Here is a 20,639-nt window from a genome sequence, read left to right as displayed (position 1 = left end):
TCTTGTTAGAAGTGATTGCAACAGCTCAAACAAAAAGTAAGAAACTGAGAACCAGAGCTGCTGTAACCTGGGTACCAAAGGCACACATAGCACAGCATGACAGGCAGTGTGGCTCTAGAGGGATTCCTCCAGGAAGATCCAGCAGCAAAGCAGAAGAAAGGAGAGAAGGCAGAGAATGGACTGCAAGATGCAGACCTGAGATACACAGGGCAGAACCAGATGGGAAGAGCTAGAAGAAAAGGGCTAGAAACTGGGTTAGAGTCATTAAGGAAATGGTACCTTAGAAGCCATACTGAGGAGGTAGTAAAAACTGGCATAAAGTGATTATCTTAACAACCCCCCCCCCCAACACACACAAACACAAAAGAAAAAAGAAAACTAGATGAGTATTTGTGACTCACTGAGTGGAAAGAAACACACATTGGCACTAAGTCATCATAGCCACATGTAAGGACATGAAATACCAACCAAGGGGGACACTGCCCACTCCTCTGAGTGGGTATCTGGAAATGCAGAAATGAATATGTAGTTTTCACAGTTACTAAGGAGGTGGTGCTACCGGTGCTGCCGAAACTCAGCAGAGACGGGTGCTAAACATTCTGTAATGTAACCCACAAAAGAAGAACCGTTCATCTGATCAAGTAACACGGGCAACAAAATTTGTTCGGCAGTTCACTACAATTTAACGGAGAGCTCAAACCGCAGTATTTGATGATCCACAGAATTCTTTGGCTATGCCCCATTTCCTACAGGAAAGTATAAGGATGTGCTATTCTCGACACACTGTAAAATCCTTGCCTGATTCTCTCTATAATGGCTCTCTCTGTACCGAACTCCCTACCCGCTGTTCCTGCCACACTGGAGCTACTGAGAATTCACTGACCACGTTAAGCAGCTGTAATCTCTCTGCTTTCTCCATCTCTCGTCCTCAGTGTCATTTTTCCACCACTAAGCCACTGCTGACATGTACTAATATTTATTACAACCTACCTAGACACTGCTTGAATATTTCCTCAGATATAGCTCAAATATGACTCCCTACTAATTCTGTGCGGACCACCTATGCCCAAATTCTTTTACCCTGTCTTTGTATTTCATTGTAAAATGTTAAGAATTCAACACCCCTAATTCCCTAAACACATTTTGTTTTCCTAATATCTCACCCTCTGTCTAATACTGGTTTAATAATATCTTTGAGAGCAAGTACTATATATACTTAGGTTCTTGTTTTGTTTTTACTTTATAGCATCTATTATAATCTTAGCAGTGCCCAGTACCTAACAGGAACCCAAGACCTAGCATGACGAAACAAATAAAATATTGAATGGTCACGTGAAGTTGAAGCAGAGGCCAGGCATGGTGGCACACATGTTCAATCTTAGCATCTGGAATCCAAAGACAGGGAGGTCAGGAGGCCATGATCCTTGCAGTCAGTTTATGCTCAGCTTGGGCTCAAGGCTAAAGTTAGCTAAATGGCCTATTTATGACTAGCCTAGAGTACATGAGAACCTATCTCTGCTCTCATAAGTAGAAAAAGCAGTAATTCCTTATTAAATTGTGTGTGTGTGTGTGTGTGTGTGTGTGTGTGTGTGTGATAACAGACTCTTGCAAAGTGGAGTTCACTCATGCCATTTACTTTATATATGACACTGGTTCCCTCTCCAACAACTGAGGGTTTTGGTAATGCATGCATTATAGTGATTCTTTTTTTCTTTAAATTTCTTTTTCCTTTCCATCTCTCTTCCTTCCTTCCTTCCTTCCTTCCTTCCTTCCTTCCTTCCTTCCTTCCTTCCTTTTGTATGGAAGAAAAGGAGTAAAGAAACCAAAACAATTTGAAAGCATCCCCCTGGAAGGACAGTCCTGAGTGTGGACAGAAGAATCCTGGTGGTGAGATGACTTCTCATGTTGAAGCACAGTGGCGGCTGAAGCAAAATGGGCTTCCTAACTATGGTATGCACAGACATCTCCTTGGGAAGTTGAAGCTCCCTTTCCTTTTGGCAGGAATGATGGGAACCCCAGAGTGTCTCTGTATAATCTCTTCCAAAACCAGCCACAAACCAGAGAGAAAGACAGGACTCTACCCTGCCAGAGGCTGGCAACAGTGAGCCAGAGCCCCAGCTGGGATCCCCAAGCCCAGTGGCCCTGATCACTACATCTATGTACCATAAGATGCCCCTTCCAATCAGCTGGCAAATACCTACCCACTTGTGACTGAGCAACCATGGTTGACTTTCTGTCACACAGAGGAGAAAACGGCAGCCCCAGCTCTGCTTCTCTGTCACCCTAGAAAAACAGAAGGTCACGGTGAACAAAAGAACAGTGTGCTGAGCTGCTCAGCTTCTATTTACAACCCCAGCTACCATTAGGACACTTATTTTTATCTTAATGATTACTATTACATTGTGTAATAAGTCCTGGGGGGCCTGCTTCTCTAAACAAAAGACATCAAGTAGTGGTGGCTTCTGGGGAATAATCATCCCCTCTGAATGCAAAAGCTCATGCTGTCCCAAAGAAAGTTTCACTGGGCAGCAATAGGTTCCCCAGGGAAAACTAGGCAGCAGTCCATGTGTCCTGTGGCCTAGAGCCAATATCACAGTCAGAATGGCCATGTTCCCCACGGTTTTCCTGTGGCTACCTATGGCCTTCTTCTAACCACTGAACCTCCAGTAGTGAGCAGTGTCCAACAGGAAAATCAAACTTACTGATGGTGGCTTTGTCCCCTAACATCACCTAAAGCCACACACAACGGGAGTAAGTGCTTCTGTGTTTGTAGTCCTAATGCTTGGTCTGCAGTGAAAAGTGCACTAGAAAGAGCCAGTTATTAGACAACAACGCAGCATAATTGTTTGTCCAAAATAGTCTTCAGGGCACTAAAAAGCACTCTCTAATACAAACACGATGGGATAAGCAGCTGGACTATCTAACTGTTGATGGAGGTAACTTTTAAAAACATGCAGCAGAAGTCAAATCTTTGTCATGTCCACAGGAAGAAGAATATATCTTATGTTCACCAGTGAATTATGCTCTTACTTCTTCTTATTTCTTTTCTTTTTTTTTTTTTTTTTTTTTTTTTAGGAAGAAACTGGCTCAGGATAATGGCTACCAGTCTGTGCTTGAACCCTGCTTTGTTGCTGTTGGGTGTATGGTCCCCTGACCTTTGCTATTTCACAAATTTCCATCTATTAAATGTGGGATAATAGTCCCAAACCTAAAGGGTTTACCATGAGGCCAAATGACAAAAATACATATAAGCCAATAAAAAGAACCATTTAAAGAATTATTCTTGCCATGGAGGTAGCCATATTTAAGTAAGGCTTTGAGAGACATGGAGAGAATTTGTTCTAGCTGGCACACTGTAATCATAATGAACATTGGCAATAAATTAGTAGCAATCAAAAACTTAAATACTGTCTTAACACCAGGCTGCTTTATTTCTAAGTAATGTCACCAAGGAGTCAGATAAAGGTTCTAGCAGAAGCATGAGGTAGATTTCTAAGAGGAGGCTGGTACAATGGACTCAGGCCTGATGAGTCCATAGATGAATGGGCTTGGAGGAAGTAGGATACTGGGGGCCCATCTTTAAAGGGTATATCTCTTGTCTTCAGAACTTTCTACTCTGGCTCTCTTGGCTTCCTGGTTGTCATCAGGAGAGCAGTATTCTTTTACCCTGACAGTCCACCATGAAGTTTCTGCCTTGTGAAAGGCCTAAACCTTTCACAAAGGAGATGGCCAATCATGTACTGAAACATCTGTAACCGTGAGCCCACATAAACCCCCTCCCTCTTTGAAGTTCATGTTTACAGGTATTTTGTCACAGTAGCAGAAGGTTAACTGTTGCACAGACACATCTGACAGTCTTTTGGCTGAAAGTAAGATACAAGCATTTTTCCATGATCCACAGACATTTACAAATTACATACATTTTAATTTAAGCTCCAAACAATAACAAAGTATTTAGTAAATAAAGACAAAAGTGAAGTAATGTATCATTGAAAATATAGAAAAGTTTGGAAAATACTCTATTTGAAGTAACTCTTGGTTAAAGAACCATAAAAACCAATTTGAAAGAATAGCTATTAAAGATGGCTTTGGAGCACACTGTCAAAAGCAGCAAGCTTCCCGGCAGTAAAACAGACTTTTCAGCTCCTGCTTTCTAAGCAAGTGAAAGGAAAATTAAAAGCAAGTTTCACCCTCAGAGAGTTAGAAAAATAAAAGCAAATGAGATGAATAATGATAAAAACAGTGATTAAGGTATCGACTAAAAAAAGAGACAGTTGTAAAAAGAACAACACAATCTTGTAGGGCAGAAAGGAAAAGTTCAACAATATATATGACAGAAAACAAACTGACCAATGAGGAAACACCCACAGACAGAAGAAATGAAAAGAACTGGCTGAGATGTCTTGAAAATGCAAAATATCCAGCAGTACAAAGGAAATGGACCTTGAAGGTTTTCAGAACAAGAAGGATTTACCAAGGCAAACATGCTTCTTCAAAGTCAGGGTTTCACTTAAGAGCTCCTGTGGCTATGGCGTAGATTTTGTAAAACATGGTTATGAGGCTAAAGATGGAATTCCCTCTTTCAGAAGAGCAAGAATGCCTGGACCATGTCCACAAGGGTTAACCTGTTATTTTGAAATATAGCCCAACTTTCTGAATACATTTTCAAAGGCTCTGGTCCCATTGAGTTTTCACATGTGAGCTGTCCAGTTTTAAAGCTATCATTAAGATCTGGGTGAGCACTGCTCCTTTGTGGGTTTCCTGCTACGCTTTAGCATCTGGGTTAAGTCAATAAAAAATACTTTACTGAGTTATATTCACTAAACCCAGTTCCAGTCCAGTGAGTGAGCACTCCACCTTCACTAGGCCGGAAAATCCAATATAGTTATTTCCACATTGCCTCTAGCACATTTTCATTGCATTCAAGGGTGTGGGTGTATGCAAGGAAACAAGGTTTTCTTTATAGTGAGGAAATAATGTTCATGTGTTAATTAATTCAGATACTCTCATGATTCAAAAGGGAATCACTTCAATATATCAAACTCATGTGAGTTAGCCATGATTTACCCATTGGCCACAGACGAAATATTGCTAGCATGATAAGAGTATTGTGAAACTATATCAAAGGGAACATGGAAAAGGAGAGGTGAACATTTAGAGAAGAATCCTCAGCGAAGGATGAATTTGTCGTTGGCTCTCCTTGTACACACAGCAGGATCACACCTGTGCCTCTCAGGCTCCCCATGCCCACTCCTCACTCCACTCCACATCATGGAACCTGGGAATTACTCTGGAGACCACGTAATGACTGAGCAAAGCAGCCTTCCCACATAAGGACAGGGTGTGTATGCTTAGGGTAAAGGTGGGTGTGCATATGTGGATGGGCAGCCATGGACACACTGAAAAGAACACAGGAGAGTTGATGCTGAAAGGTTCTTATAAATATCCATCCAAACCTACTCCAAATCTTTTCTATTCCCTCAAAAAAAAAAATCACATAAAATACATAAGACAAGAGAATCAGAAGAGTGATATTAGTCCTAGGCAGTGAACCAGTTCACCAAATCTCCAATGGTCAGATTAATGGCACTATGACTGTTAACTCCAGTCCTACTTACTGACAGACAGTGTGTCCAATTTCAGAAAAAAAAAGATATATACAGAAATTATTGTGCTATTATTTTCCCATTCAAACAAGAGTCATAAAAATAAGAGTGTCAGCATAATTTTATGTTCAAAGTCCATGGTAACTAGGATGTTCCACAATTAACATGATGGAGACTTAATCCTCAAAGTTATATATGTTAATAGTATTTAGAGGCAAAACCTTTGGGGGTTAAAATGGATAAGATCATGGGAATGGCTCACACATGATTACATTAGTTAATACCACTTGAAGGTGTCAGTAACTTTAAAGTAACTTTAAAGTAGAGAGACTAGAGCTAGAACACTTGCCCTGTGATGCTCCTACCCTGTCAAAATGCAACAAGGAGCTGCGTCAGGTGCTGATGCAGGCTAATGGGTTTCTAGGTTCTAAAACTGTGATCTAAATAAATCGCTATTCTTTATATATTATCACACCTCAAGTATGGTTTTATAGCAGCAGATAATTAACCAAGGCTCAGAGAAAGAGCTTATCCTGAGTCAGCTGAGAGAACAATGGTGAGGTGTGATAGTGAGTACTGATCTATGGGGGTCAGGGTCCTCAAAACCCATATTGCATCCTCCTCTTTGTGAATGAACAAGAATTAGCTGAGTTCATTTACTAACAGTGACTTAAGTCTGTAGTCTACATTTCATGGACTGACCTGGGGTCTCATGTCTTAAAGCAGGTGTCTTCGTAGTAGCTCTTGTCAAGGGGAGACCAGCATCTGTGTAAGACTGGAGCACTAACCCTAAGCCTGAAGACCTTTGTCTTGGTTCTTTTATTTTGTTACAGGTACACATTTGCATTTGTCTTAAAGCAATGCATGCCCATTAAAGACTGTCTGTTCTTAAATACACTGGAACAATAAATAATTCCTAGTGATTTCTTGACTCCAATTTGCCACATCTTCATTTTGAGACATTGTATCATGTATCATGGCTCATCCAACCTAACCCACCCCTGAGGGTTGGGGAGACATAAGTCAAAGTAACTTTTTTGGTAACTCATTAGGCCAAAAAGAGAGAGGGGAGGAAAAGGTTTTAAATGACACTTAGTAAAGAGAATGTCACAAGGAAACATTTTTCTTCATCTAAGCAGAAAGGCCTAAGACAGAATGCATTTCATGATGTCTTGAGAATCAGAGATTAGATAAAATTCAAACATTACAGATACAGAAATAAAACAACTGTTAGACGGCCCCTCTCCTCTCCCTTCAAAATAACAATGTCCTCTATGGTCCTTGCTAGAGAGGGGGCAAAATATTTGATTCCCAGCATGATAACCAGCAAGAGTCAAGGTACCTGTCTAAAGAACTCCTCCAGGAGAGACATGGTCCAGCGGTGGTGCAAGTCCCATGCTTTCGCAGGATGGCTGATGTCGGCTGTATGCAGCATGAGGGATAAGGCTTTCGGCTTCTCAATTCTGCAACCCCAACACAGGCAAGCACATGGTGACCACACACTTCAAGCACTGGAGTTCAAACATCTTTAAAGTCCCCTCTGTTTGCCCTCATCAAATCAATGGGCACTGAATTGAGAAAACAACTATTTGCTTCTAAGGACTGCCACCATGTTAGTGAATGAACATTGCAGCATTTACTGAATAAGGCACTTCTCATTTAACTAATTTATAAAATGCCTGCGTTTTTCTACCAGACAAAAGAAATCTAAACAATACTTTCTTTAGTTATCTCTACATTTAGAATCTTCATACAGTTAAATGCGTTCTGAGATAACCCAATTGTTATCCTGAAGATGATATGTTTTCTACATATAAACTGTGCAGATCTGAGTTTAAAGCCCTATGAGAACATGACGTCACAGGCAACTCACGCTTCTGGTTGCTGCAGGGCTGTCTTCATGGCTTTGATTTGCTGGAAATGACAGGACATATCTGTGGCCATTACCATCTCAATTACCAAAGTTCGGAACTCCCTTTTGGGGACACCGGTGGAGAAAAGGCATGAAAGCAAAGAAAAGGAAAATCCACGTTATTTTTTACAACATTTGGTTGAAATCAGTTAATTGTTTCAGACATTTTCAATCTAATGTCAGTCTTTGCAGTGGTAAGGACTAAAGAATAATTTATTAAGAATATGATACAGGGGGCTGGAGAGATCGCTCTGAGGTTAAGAGCACTGACTGTTCTTCTAGAGGTCCTGAGTTCAATTCCCAGCAATTCTGGTGTGTCTGAACACAAAGACAGTGTACTCATACAAATAAATAAATAAATAAATAAATAAATAAATAAATGGAATACGATACAAGGGTATAGAGAGCTTTTCAGTGGTTAAGAACATTTAATACTCTTGCAGAGGTTCTGAGTTTGACTCTAAGCACCCACATCAGTTAGGTCACTTTCTTGCATACTTCCACTCATGTTTGTGCACATGCACACACACACACACACACACACACACACACACACACACACACACAATTTACAAATAAAATAAATGTTTACAACAGAATATGATACATCTGTCATTTGGAGAATTAACCTACAGGGAAAGTTACAGTGGTACTGATAAGTGAATTAAAGGGTTCATTTCTCAGATGACATCCACTTAGAAGCTGATAGGTATTTGGTTCATTCTGCGCTAGTTTAAGATGAGCACAATCAATCTTCTCTGAATACCTGTGCACTCATCTCTATCCTGACATGGTATCAGTGCTTTAGAGCACATATCCAGAAGTATAGTGGCTCATGTTGGGCTCCTGAACATTTAACTGTATAAAAATCTGCCAAACCTTTGCACAATGATTGTTTGACATCACATGTTTGACTAGTGTGTTAAAGTTCTAGGTTTTTTCCTTGTCTTCTGTTAGCTTTTAACTCTCGCCATCTACTGTGTATGCAGTGGTGTCTCATTGTGATTTTAATTTGCATGATTTTGGACAAATATTATCGGTGACTATCGCTTATGTACTTTTACCATTTGAATACCAATTTTTAGGAAGCTGTGTTTCTATTATATTTACTTTTAAAAGAAGGTTTTACTTTAATAATTCTTATTCCTGAATTGTTGAGGTGTGTTATGCTTCTGGATTCAAACCGCAGTAGAGTATGCACAGTATTTACACTCCTCTGGTTTTGTAGTTTACATCAGTTCAAAAAAGTTAATCACATCAATTATATCAATTCTAAACAGTTTAATTTTCGTTAAGTTAAATTTATTAGTTTTAAACACTGCTTCTCACTTTTGGTGTTCTGAGAACACCACGTGTCCTAAAGGTATTGCTGGGCCTCGCTCTAATAGTCTTGCCATGATCACTGTTACCACCGTGCTGGGAACAAACCCAGGATGCCTACCACTGGGCTGCATTCTGAACCAAGGAGCCTTTTCACATTTTATGTTCTCTTCTTCGGTCTGAAACTTTCCCAGTTGAGCTATTTCAGCCTACCTAGATTTTGTGCTCTGTTTTAGGAGCAAGTTTGAGTTGATTTTTGAGTATGGTTTGAGGTAAAAGTTACTGTTTTCCATAGATACCCACTTACTTGTCTTAACACCATTTGCTGAAAATACTTTCCTTTCCCCATTGAATTGACTCGACACCTTTGTCAAGAATCAAATGGTGAAGAAGATTGAGAGGTTTCTCAGTGGTTCAGTGCTTGCCAGGCAAGCATGAAGAACTGTGTGCTGGGTATAACAAGACAAGTTTGTAATGTAGCACCGAGGAAAGAGGGATTGGCACAAGAGGACCCCCAAGGCTTGCTGTTAAAACAGTACTACTGATAAGTGACCTCCACAGGTTCAAGGAAGGCTGTTGACATTTAAAAAGAAAAGCTGGAGCACTGTAGAGCTTAATAGAAGAGGACATCTAACATTGACCTCTGACCTTCACAGTAAAGAATTTTTAATTAGTATACAAAGTGATAGCTTCAGAATGGCCCTGTGTTCCTGTGTATCACTACTCTTAGATTATACCCCACCTTGTTCCTCCTCCCTCCTCTCTCAAAAGAGACATCATTCTACCTTTATGTCATATGTATGTTTATTTAATCTAGATTCTGCCAACAAGAGAAAAGTCCAATATCTACTTTTCTGAGTTTGGTTTATTGGATTTAACACAACGTTCATAAGTTCACCTATTTTCCTATGAATAGCATAATTTTATTCTTTGGAGCTGAAATAAGGGGTGACAAGATGGCTTAGTGGCTGAAGGCACTTGCCACCAAGTGTAATCACCTGAGTTTGATTCCTGTGGTGGAAGGAGAGAACATGTGCACTGTGGCATGGATGCCTTCACCACCTCTCCCACCAAGATGGATGTCCAGGATGTATCATAGCTTGACTCTTTTGAACATGGTCACATATAAAGATTAGGTGCAGCTGCCTCAGTGCTACTCTCATATATTTCTTTAAGGCACACTCAGGAGTAGGAGAGATGAACCATATACTTGTTCTGTTTTCAGTTTTCCTAGACGTTTCCATCCTGACTTCAGTATGGAAATCTTTTGTCTCCTGCCCCATGCAAGAATATTAAATGTAATTTCCTAATGGCTAGCTGTTAGTCTATTATTTTTTACATTAACTTTATCTTTAGTAGCTTTTTACAATTCATTAACAGTTTTAGCAGCTGCAAAAATAGTCTTAAGATTTTATGTGCAGTCAGATTTCATTTGCTAACAGAAACACTTTATACAATTTAATGTAAGCTTGGGCATCCTAATCTTGTTCCCAGTCTTTAGAGAGAAGTGTTCAGCATTTCACCATGAAAACTGATGCTAGCTTTACACAGTTGCCCTGTATCCATCTGGAGATGCTATATGCTCTCTTTTGTTTCTCATTTAAAGAGAGTTTGTATCAGATAAGTAATGATGTTTTTAAATTTTTGGGATATACTGATTGCAATGACCACATTCATTGGTTTTTCGAAGATATTTTGTAGTTTTGGTTTTGTTTCTTGTTTTGCTTGCTTGCTTACTTATGGCTTTTTAAAAATGAATATCTTACTATATGGCTCTTGCTGGCCTGACAAAGCTCCGTCTGGATTCCAGCCCAGGATCCTCCTGCCTCAGTCTCCAGTGTGCTGGGATTACAGGTGTGTACCAACAATATTTGGCTTTCTTTGCTTGCTCATTTGTTTTTAATATAATAAATTATTTTAATTTATTTTTGAGTGCTAATTAATTTTGAGGTCTCAGAATAAATTCTCCCTAGTTGTCAGGGTTCTCTGATGTCAGATAGATAGATAGATAGATAGATAGATAGATAGATAGATAGATAAAAATAGAGATATGAAATTTTCATTATAAAATATATATTTGTTTGTTTGTAAGGCAGTGTTTCCTGTACCCAAGACTGGTTGTGACCTCTCTATGTAGGGGTAGACAAACTTGAAATTTTCATCCTCTTATCTCCAGTTTCTCAGTGCTGAGATTACAGGTATGTACTACAAGTTCAATTTTATACAGTATTAAGTATCAAACCCAGGACTTCATAGATGCTAAGCAAAAATTCTACCAAGTAAGCTATATCCACAGCCCTGAAATTAACTTACATATTTAAGAAAGTTGAAAAGACCAGGGTCAGCAGGGACAGTCAACTAGCTGAAGACCTTTAGGGCCAATGATATATTTCAGTCAAAAGCCAACAGACTCAAGATTCAGGAAGAGAGTTTCAATTTGAATCCATGAGGAGAGAATTTAATCTTAATTCAGGGAGGGTGAGACTTTATTGCACTTAGTCTAACCTTGGATGAGGCCTGCTTCTTTTAGGAATGAGAGTCTTCTTTACTGTGTCGACTCAATTATAAGTTAGCTTCAACTAAAAGCAGACTCATAGAAAGATCTTGAATCCTTTTCAAAGAACATCAAGGCTCAGTGTGGCCAGTTGAGTTGATGAAAATTAGCCATACTAAGCAAGTCAGGCTTTTTGCATTAAACTAGTTTAAATGTTAATACTCAACAAGGATTAATGCATATATTCACTGGGGTCAACTAGTCCTCATTATTCATTTTGTGATAGTTTTATAAATGTGTTTAACTTATGTCATATTGAATTAGAAATTAACTATAAAGTAATTGCCTCTCTCAATATTTTACAGATAATATTGTGATGATCTCTTCTTTATGTTTTGAAAGACTTTGTTAGAGAAAACATCAAAGGATGGAGGTTTCCTCCTGTGAATATTTTTGACAGTAATCTCAACTGTTTTAATAGATACAGAAATATTAAAATTATCAGTTTTATCTTACGTGAGGTTGTATAAATTTTATTTTGCAAAATATTTCTCTTTTTAATCATAACTGTCAAAATTGATTAAATAATATTGTCATATTTTCTTATATATTCTTATATATTTAAAATATATAGAATCTGATAGTGGCAATATATGTTCTAGCTCAGTCAAGTTAGACACTTACCAATTTTGTTGCTCTTTCAAAGAACTAGATATTAACCTTGTTAATTTTTTTCTGGTGTTTGTAATTTTATGGGTTTCTTCAGTGAGATGGTTATTTATGCCCTCATGTCTACCCTGAATTTACTTTTCTTCCTCTGCTTACCACAGTTACTGTGTTAATGTAAAGATTTTCCAATAAGATGCTCTGATATCTCAAATACAGGATGATTTATGTGTTTCCTTAATATTTTATTTTCTTTGAGATAACAGTGGCAAGTGGCACAGATATAGACAGTGAGTATACAAATAGACTTCACTATTTTCAAGGGACTACTTTGACTGTGTTTGCATTAATTCACCCATGTGGTTTGGATCACTCAGTTTTATAATGTATTAATCAGAGATGTTATTTAAATGATTTAGGCTAATCATATTATTATTTGTGGTCCTATTATTTATACACAACCACCAATAATGCAGGGTTAAAGACAAACAGGGATGCCTGTGATTGTGTATGGATGTGCTTCAAGGTCAACAGGTCTGTCTTATTCCAGGCTGCAGAAGTTGAGCTGCTCTAACCCAACTGAAGACAGAAAGGTCAAAGAAAGCTGAAGATCACACCAGAAAGGAAATCGAATATCACTTATTGTTTTGGGACAAACTTGTATCCAAACAAAAGAAGAAAATATCAAAACAAAACTAAAGCTAGAAGTGGCACATCTACTCGTTATAAAGATGTGAAATGCCAAGTTAGCAAGCTTTGGGGCACTAAATGTGAGAGAGCAGTATGAAGTTTAGGTGAGTTATCTTTCCTCAGCAGCAGCACGCCCTGTCTGTCCACATTCCCCCCAACCCCTGCCCCAGTGGCTTCCAAATCTGTCACCTCATATTACCTCCAGTCATCCTTTGAGAGGTTGACTAGAATATTCATCTCTTCGTCTTCCTGCAGAAGTCGGTAGGCTGCACTCAGGTGGTGGTTCTCCAGTACAGATCTGTCATTGTACAGGATAGCTGGATCCGACCTGAACACAGAGATACAGACTCTCTCAGGATGGGACATAGCTGAGATCCCTTAGACTTACTCTGACAAGTTATGCTGTGCTGTCACTCTTTCCTGTATTTCCAAGTGATCTTGTCCCCAGGCCATTTGGGTCACAAATAAACTCAATCTAACATCACACATTATCAGTAGATACAAGTAAGACACTTTCCTATCAATATGTGGATGTGCCAAATGTGACACTCAAGCCTGAGCATGCTGAAACCTGCTTTATGGCCAGACCTCAATTACCTGCACCAGTCCCAAAAGTGACTTCTTAAAATGTCAGTGTGTTAAACTTCTTTAGGATTTTTAGAATAACTTTCATCTTTAAATGTGCATTTAATTCAATGACTCCCCCGGTGAATTTATTTTAGTTGTAATTCTCTAAGTACATATCACCTCATAGTTACTATCTGTATGCTGCCTCTATAACTTGATCTTAAATTGCTTATCCACAGAAATATCACAAATGAATAGTTGAAAGCAAAGAATATAATTTTTATATATCCTCAAAGACTATTCTGTAGTTGAGTGTTACCTAAACCCAGGATTGTACATTATTTTAATATCTCCAGTTTAATGAAAGCTTGGATTGTTAGAGTTCATTTGATTATCAGAGAGGGCACCTTGCCTACAGATGAGAAGTATCTTCTTAGAGTCTCAGAACAAACAAATCACAGGTCTGTAATGGAAGTAACAGTATGTCTTACAACAAGACTGATACTCCTGAAGATAAGGTCTACCTACTGTTAACCAAACCTTGGGCTAAGTTTAATTTACCTTCAAAGTTTTAGGCTTAACATTTTTGTCTATCAAAAGAAAAAGGATCTGGCCCACAATTTTCTAGACAGGAATTGCTTGTGCTCAAGTGAACTAGACAAATCTTTACTAAGGACTAATGTGTCAATGTTTTAAGTTCATTCCAAAGTTAGATATTGGTAGATGTCTACTTTGTGGCATTAGACTCCTATTTACGTCCTATGATTATAGGTTTTTCAGTGAGTTAATTGTATTTGTCCTTGGTCTCCAAGCAAGCTCCTTGCAATTGCCCTACCCACCCCTCTTCCTTAGGCAGGTGGGGGTCACTGTTGTCTCTGTACTCCAAGTGAAACTTCTACCTCAGTCTTCTGGGGATCTGCCTTAATTTAAAGACCTTGAAACAGATGACAAAAATATGCTTCCAGCAGCCCAGACCTCTCTACTTGGAGAGAAGCAGTGAGGACTAGAGAGTAGCTTAAGTTCTTTACTTTACTTCTACTCCCTCCTCTGACCACAGCTCAGAAAATATTATCTTCTGTATGGGGGGGGGGGGGGGGAGAGAAAGAGATGAGAGCATAGAACAAGAGACTAGTATCCCATCAGAAGCTCAGAGACCAGAGGGTAAGAAGACACCAGTATTGTTAGCATAACAAAAGCTCTCTAATGATTATCTGAGCTTAGTGACATCATTTACATGGCACCTGGGGCTCTATACACCTGAATGGTACCCATGAGAAACTGGTAGGGTAGGCACAGAACATACATAAATTATGAGTAAACATTACCATAGTAAAGAAAGGAGGATCCACTTTAGAGCTGAATAAAATATGAGAAAGAGTAGCAGATGGGTTTTTTTTTTTTTTTTTTTTTTTAAAATGCTGTGTTTTATTCAATGAAGCTGCCCAGGCTCATATCTTGTTTATAAATTAATCCTATCTAAATTCAAAATAGAGCAACCACATAAAATGAAAAGGACAGGCACATACCTCATTGACATCTAAAATTATACCCCTGGCCCCTCCTGCCTATTTTGCAAACATTTCAACCCTCACCGTGTCTGAATGTGGAAATTGTTGGTAGTTCCTGTATGTTCATAGTCATGGATGGCAGCCGAGAAGATTATTGCAAAGATCTCCAGCTCTGTCAGCCAGTTCTGAAAGGGAGATTCGTGGCAATCAGATCATCTCTCTTCTTCAGACCCTTTCAGCACACGTACAATACGCCCACACATCTGCCTTCCACCCTACAGCTGTTTGCTATCACCAGTCAACTTCTCTTACACATAGAAGTAGCGTGGGCTTTTCCTCATGGAGGAGACTGTAAACTTGTGGTGTGAACACAACATGTGAGGTTGAATGAACTGTTTCTCTGAATCTCTTTTTTCCAAAAGACAGTGGCAGTCAACATGAAGAACTTTTAAAAGTCCTCACCACATATCCCTCCAACTTTAAAATACAATTCTTATTTTTCTTTCCTTTCCTCTTTCTCAACCTTCCCTTCCCCTGAGAAAAAAGTCAATACAATATCCTCTCTTTTTTTATACAGACATGATTAATTTTATAACACAATAGCAAACACTAAGAGTAAAAGATGTCTGACTATGCTTTATCCCTATACAAGGTGTGTAGACACATGCATAGGGATAAGATAGTTTTCTTCCTTGTGTGAACTGATGCTTGCAGGCCATGATTCCATTCAAACCCCTGGTTCAATAGTTTGTGAAGTCTGTCCAAAAGTAGTAGAATTAGCAACATCTGGAAGCTCCTACAAATATAAGCAAATTCTCTGGTTCTACTCAATCAAGTGGATCAGAATCTATAAGTTATGGCTCAGCAATTTTAACTCTATCAAGTTTTCCAGCTAACCCTGATGCTCATAGCGGCTTAAGAACTACTCTGTTGTTGGAAGTTCCCTTAACTGAGTCCCATTGAATGGACTTCATGACTTGAAGATGTACCCCATGTACCCTGTGTATTACCTGCTGACATCCCGGCATAGATAGAATAACCTTCAGGTCTTATAGGCCACACACTCTTACTCTGCTCAATTATGTCCCTGGTTGGATTGATGTTTACCAGATTCAGCATGGTTATTCCAAGCCCTCTTGATTAGTTTCAGTTATTATAATTTCTTAATCAGGTATGATATAAACCAATTAAATATGAACACTAACATATGAAGTTGGCATTTCTGTAGAACCCAAGTTGAATGCATTGCATAGTTACAGACACCATGGCTGTCAAAACACTCGTGACAACTGTAGATCCACAGAGAGCTGTAAAAAATTATCATCTCTACTCGGTTTGTGTCCTGTGGTAATTTGATTTTCACTCTTGGTCTCCAGTTGGTGGCATTGTTGGGAAGGTTTGGGAGGAGTGACCTTGTTACAGAAAGTCCATCAGTAGAGGTGAGCTTCAAGAGTTTAAAGCCTTGCAGCATTGCTGGCTGCTCTGAGACTTGCTGCTGTGCCTCTGTTCTGCTCTCATGGACTCACTCCCCAGAAAGATAAGCCAAAATAAACTGGCTCTTCTTTAAGTTGACTCTGGCTGAGGTGTTTTGACAAAGAATCAGAAGAGTAACTATTGTACTTTGTGAATAGTTTTTTAAGGTCCCACTTCATTTTAAACAAAAAGAAGTCAAATTTTCATAGGGCTAGTGGGAGACAAAGTAAGAACGCAAATCATCCAACTTAGAAAAGAGCACACAATGTGTACATGAGATATATTTGTGTGACTTATGTTCATACAAAGTGGTTCATAATAGTCATACACATTTTGTAGTTCTCCACTTTAAGTATTTCTTTCAAATAATTGTTCATTTTGGTTGTTAACTAGGGAAATTCCTGAGAATAATTGTAATCTATAAAAAAGAAAGTCTTCATTATGGTAAAGACTAAGGGGCAGGTGGCAGTTAGTTCTTTAAAAATATTTCTTGTAATTTGTAGTTTGAAATTCCAAACAACTTTACCTTTTACATACTTAAAAACGTCCCTGAAAATTACAAATCAAGGTTCAAAGGAATGAAGAAAAAAGAAAGAAAGAAAAGAAGAAAGAGAGTTAGATAAAAATTACTGAAATCAGAAGAAAAACTATGCATCTGCACAAGTGAAAGTGCCTGCTGCCAGAGGCCAGAAGTTCAATCTCTGAGACCCACAAAGGGGAGTTTTCCACCAACATCCACACATGCACACACACAGTGGCACATTCCCTGTCCAACTGAATAAATAAGCAACTGAGCGGAATAAATAATATATACATGAGAAAAGATTGCAGGAAAACTGAAGCTGTCTTTCTATAGATGGCAAAGACCTTTCTCACTATAAGGTTCAAGGTGCAGCAGAACCTATCTTGGGTGCTTTTTTAAATACTGTTTTTATTCTTTGAAAGTTTCATTTATACAATATATTTTGATTAAATACATCTGCTACTACTTCTCATCAATCCCACTAGGTCCTTCTATCTTGTCTCTCTCCTGCTATTATGTCCTTAACTTTTAAAAATTATTTATTTTTACTATATGTTTACAGTTGTTTTTCCTGCATGAGTGTCTGTGCAACACATGCATGTTCTGCCCACCGGAGCAAGAAGAGGCCATCAGATTGACTGCAGCTGGAGTTACAGAGACGGTGAGCCATCATGCAGATACTGGGAATAGCATGGATCCTCTGGAAGGACCACTGAGCCGTCTCTCAGGCCCCCATAGGCTCTTTTTAAATGTAGAAACTCATGTGTCTTTCACACATCCATGAAGAAACTAGCTGAACAGCTGTTAACCTCATTTTACAGTCTGAGAAAACAAGGCCAGCAGATCCATTGAAAGTCACATAGTTGGCCACATGACAAGCCATACAATATGTCTTCAGAATTTTTACCTATAATCTTTGTTAAATTTCCTTTGTTTATATTCAATATTCATTTAAGTTTCTGTAAATTTGTGTATGTTAAATATCATACCACATCTCTCTTTGATATTGTCCATATATAATCACATTTCTTTTTTTTATTTTTTTCTTTCTTTTTTTCTTGATAAAAGGTCTCACACTATAGCCCAAAACTCACTATGTCATCTAGTCTGACTCTGAACTCCCAGAAATCTTTCTTTCTTAGCCTTCTGAGTGCTAGAATTCCAGGCTTACACCTCTGCACTTCTCCATACTGATGCTATTCTTCCCTAACACCCTATTGTCATGTATCTGCTTTTGAGTCATTCCTTGTATATAAGTCTTATTCTAGAGCCATACAAAGTCAATGTCATATTTTAAAATATGATGGTGGATGCAAATTAGCATAGCTCCTAAGCAAATCCAAATCACAGAATATTAGTAGTCCAGGAAGCAGAAAACCTGCAAAAAAAATAGTTCCCACATCACAAATATCAGGCACACTTCTTCCCCATACAGATATACTGGTAATCAGCTATTCTTAGTTATTAGTTAGCTTCTAATAAACCCAAAAAGCAAGGGATCAAACAAGCACACAGCAAAACCTAAACTGTACTTTTGAAACTCTTTTTAAAGCCCGAGCCTTGTAATGATCAGTATGTTTACTGGCTTGGGGATAAGAAGCAGAGAAAATGATATCTGGAAGCAAGTGGGAGGGACATAAAACGGTTTCACAGAGTCCAGACATCAAAGACAAGTCTCAGTGATGGGGAGAGTGGAGGAGGGCTTTCAGCAAACCTATCCCTGTTGAGTAAAGAAATGAGTCTCTGGCCTGAGTGGAAATCAGGACAGACTGGAGGATCTGAAACATCAAGCATTAAAAGCCAGAGTGAATGAGGACTGTAAACCAATTCAATAGGCAGTAGTGTTTATGTACCATAGAGTAGCAGAGCCAGCCTAACACTCTAGGAAAGATACTTGTCTGAATAGAGAGAAGAGTGAAAGGTTCTTACAGCATGCATAAATAGCATAGAGGTAGAAGCCATGGGACGTAGAACTGAGTTATGGTAGGTATGGATAAAAAGAAGTTATAGTCAAGAGAACAACACATTATACCTGGCCTCCCACCACTGCACCGTACTAAACACTCCCTGCGTGGAAATAGATGGCGTCCTTGGTAAAGGTAAAAATAGAAAAGGTGGAAGAAGACATTTTGAGAGAAATTAGGATTCATATATGGCTCAAATTTCCTTGTCTTTTGCAACTTAAGTAATGTAAATGCAGAGGTTTTAAGTCAAAATATAAGTGATCAGAAATTTAAGTTCCACAGGCATTTTTATCTCAGAATTATCTGACTGTGATATTTTCTTGCCTTCCAAATTCGTCTGTCAGACAATTCACTGACAGAGCTGCCTTGACACCTGGAGGTGGTATATTTTGGACAGCTCAGAAAAGCAAGCTGTGTGCATAGGCATGTGGGTGGGTGAGAAGAACTGCATACAACAGAGGAAATCTGAAGGAAATGGACATGAGTCAATTTCCACTTCTACAGGATACATTACTCTAAGTGAGTTGTAAGTCTGCTGTGTAGACAGCAGCTTCTATTTTTACATTATTGTTCTATTGCTTCTTTCACAAAACAACACAAAATAGCTGAAAAACATCTCATGTACATACCACACCAACACGGAGAGAAAGAGACAGAGAGAGAGAGAGAGAGAGAGAGAGAGAGAGAGAGAGAGAGAGAGAGAGAGAGAGAGAGGCAAGTGGTAGATTATAGAAAAAAGGATGAATAGTGTTTGTAATATAAACACAAAGACCTGAGTTCCACTCCCAGCACCCATATGAAAAGCCATGTGTGGTAACTGTAATTCCAGGCCTAGAGAGATGGAAACAAACAGATCTGTGGGGCTCACTGGCCAGCTAATTTAGCCTAATTGTCAACAAGAGATTCTATCTTAAAAATAAGGTAGATGGGACCCAATGAAGAACACCTGAGGTTGTCTTCTGTTTTCCAAATGCCCATACACACACATGTCCCTGCACACCCACACTCATGCATAAATGCATACACTGCAAAGAAATGAGCACAGGACATCACTGGATATGATATCATCAATGCAAGTTAGTGATAACTTGTATTAACATAAATGTTTCAGAGTCTTTCTTTAGAGCTGATGAAGCTGTTTGATTCATATGTATATCCCATGGGATACTGTGCATGATAGGTACTAAGAATATGCTGACTAGTGAGCTCAGAGAACTACTCTGCTTCTGCTTCAGCCTACACTACATTACCTTCAAGTACATACCCATGAGGATTATGAGGTAGGAGGAGTTCTCTTTCATCAAAGATAACTGGAGAATTATGGTCAAATACTTCAATGCATGACCACAGAAGTCAGACCCCAGCACCCACTTGGTAGATCATAGTTCCCTATTACTCTGATTCCAGGGAGTATAAAACCCTCTACTAAATGGCCATACATGGGACCAGGCATGCAGTCAAATATCCATACACATAAAATTAAAAAAAAAAAAAAAAGAAGTCAAACCTGAGACCAGCTTGGCTATGCCACTGTATCAGTTGTCCAGGGCCACCATGATCATAACAAAATATCACAGGAACTTATTTCTCAGGAATAGGAGCAAATTTTCTCAGGCTGAGGACCGATGTATAGGAAAGTATATTTTATTGTACATGGCAAAGTATGTTTGCCTAGACATTTGAGAAGACAACGTGCAGTCATCACCTGTGCTAGCTTTCCATTACTGTGACCAGTACCCAAAACATATCATCTTAGAAAGAGAAAAGTTTGATTTTGACTCATGATTTTGAAGGTTTGAGCCCATGACTGATAGCTAGACAGCTGGTTAGCGGTGGTAATACAACATGTAGCAGGACAAAGCTGTGTCCTTAGTGGACAAGCAAGGGTCCAAGAAGGAAGAAGTGAGTTCTGGGTC

General features: G+C 38.9%; 1 protein-coding gene across 7 annotated transcripts in view; it reads right to left on the bottom strand.

The window, feature by feature from the left end:
- The window catches only part of Pde1c (phosphodiesterase 1C), a 500,617-nt gene that overhangs the window by 68,819 nt on the left and 411,159 nt on the right, over nucleotides 1-20,639 (bottom strand). For all 7 annotated transcript variants that reach the window (XR_013103999.1, XR_013104000.1, XM_076913296.1 and 4 more), the window contains 5 exons: nucleotides 14,848-14,948; nucleotides 12,888-13,016; nucleotides 7,480-7,581; nucleotides 6,949-7,069; nucleotides 2,202-2,283 (listed from right to left, as the gene is read on the bottom strand). Coding sequence is in view for 5 of the 7 variants with exons in the window: in XM_076913296.1 (XP_076769411.1) it covers nucleotides 2,202-2,283; nucleotides 6,949-7,069; nucleotides 7,480-7,581; nucleotides 12,888-13,016; nucleotides 14,848-14,948 (535 nt within the window). In the remaining 2 variants the exon portion in view is untranslated. The remainder of the gene's footprint in view (nucleotides 1-2,201; nucleotides 2,284-6,948; nucleotides 7,070-7,479; nucleotides 7,582-12,887; nucleotides 13,017-14,847; nucleotides 14,949-20,639) is intronic.

Source organism: Arvicanthis niloticus, chromosome 15, assembly GCF_011762505.2.
Source record: "Arvicanthis niloticus isolate mArvNil1 chromosome 15, mArvNil1.pat.X, whole genome shotgun sequence".
Taxonomy (NCBI): domain Eukaryota; kingdom Metazoa; phylum Chordata; class Mammalia; order Rodentia; family Muridae; genus Arvicanthis; species Arvicanthis niloticus.
The sequence above is the reverse complement of the archived record's forward strand: the minus strand, read 5'-3'. Positions and strand labels throughout refer to the sequence as shown.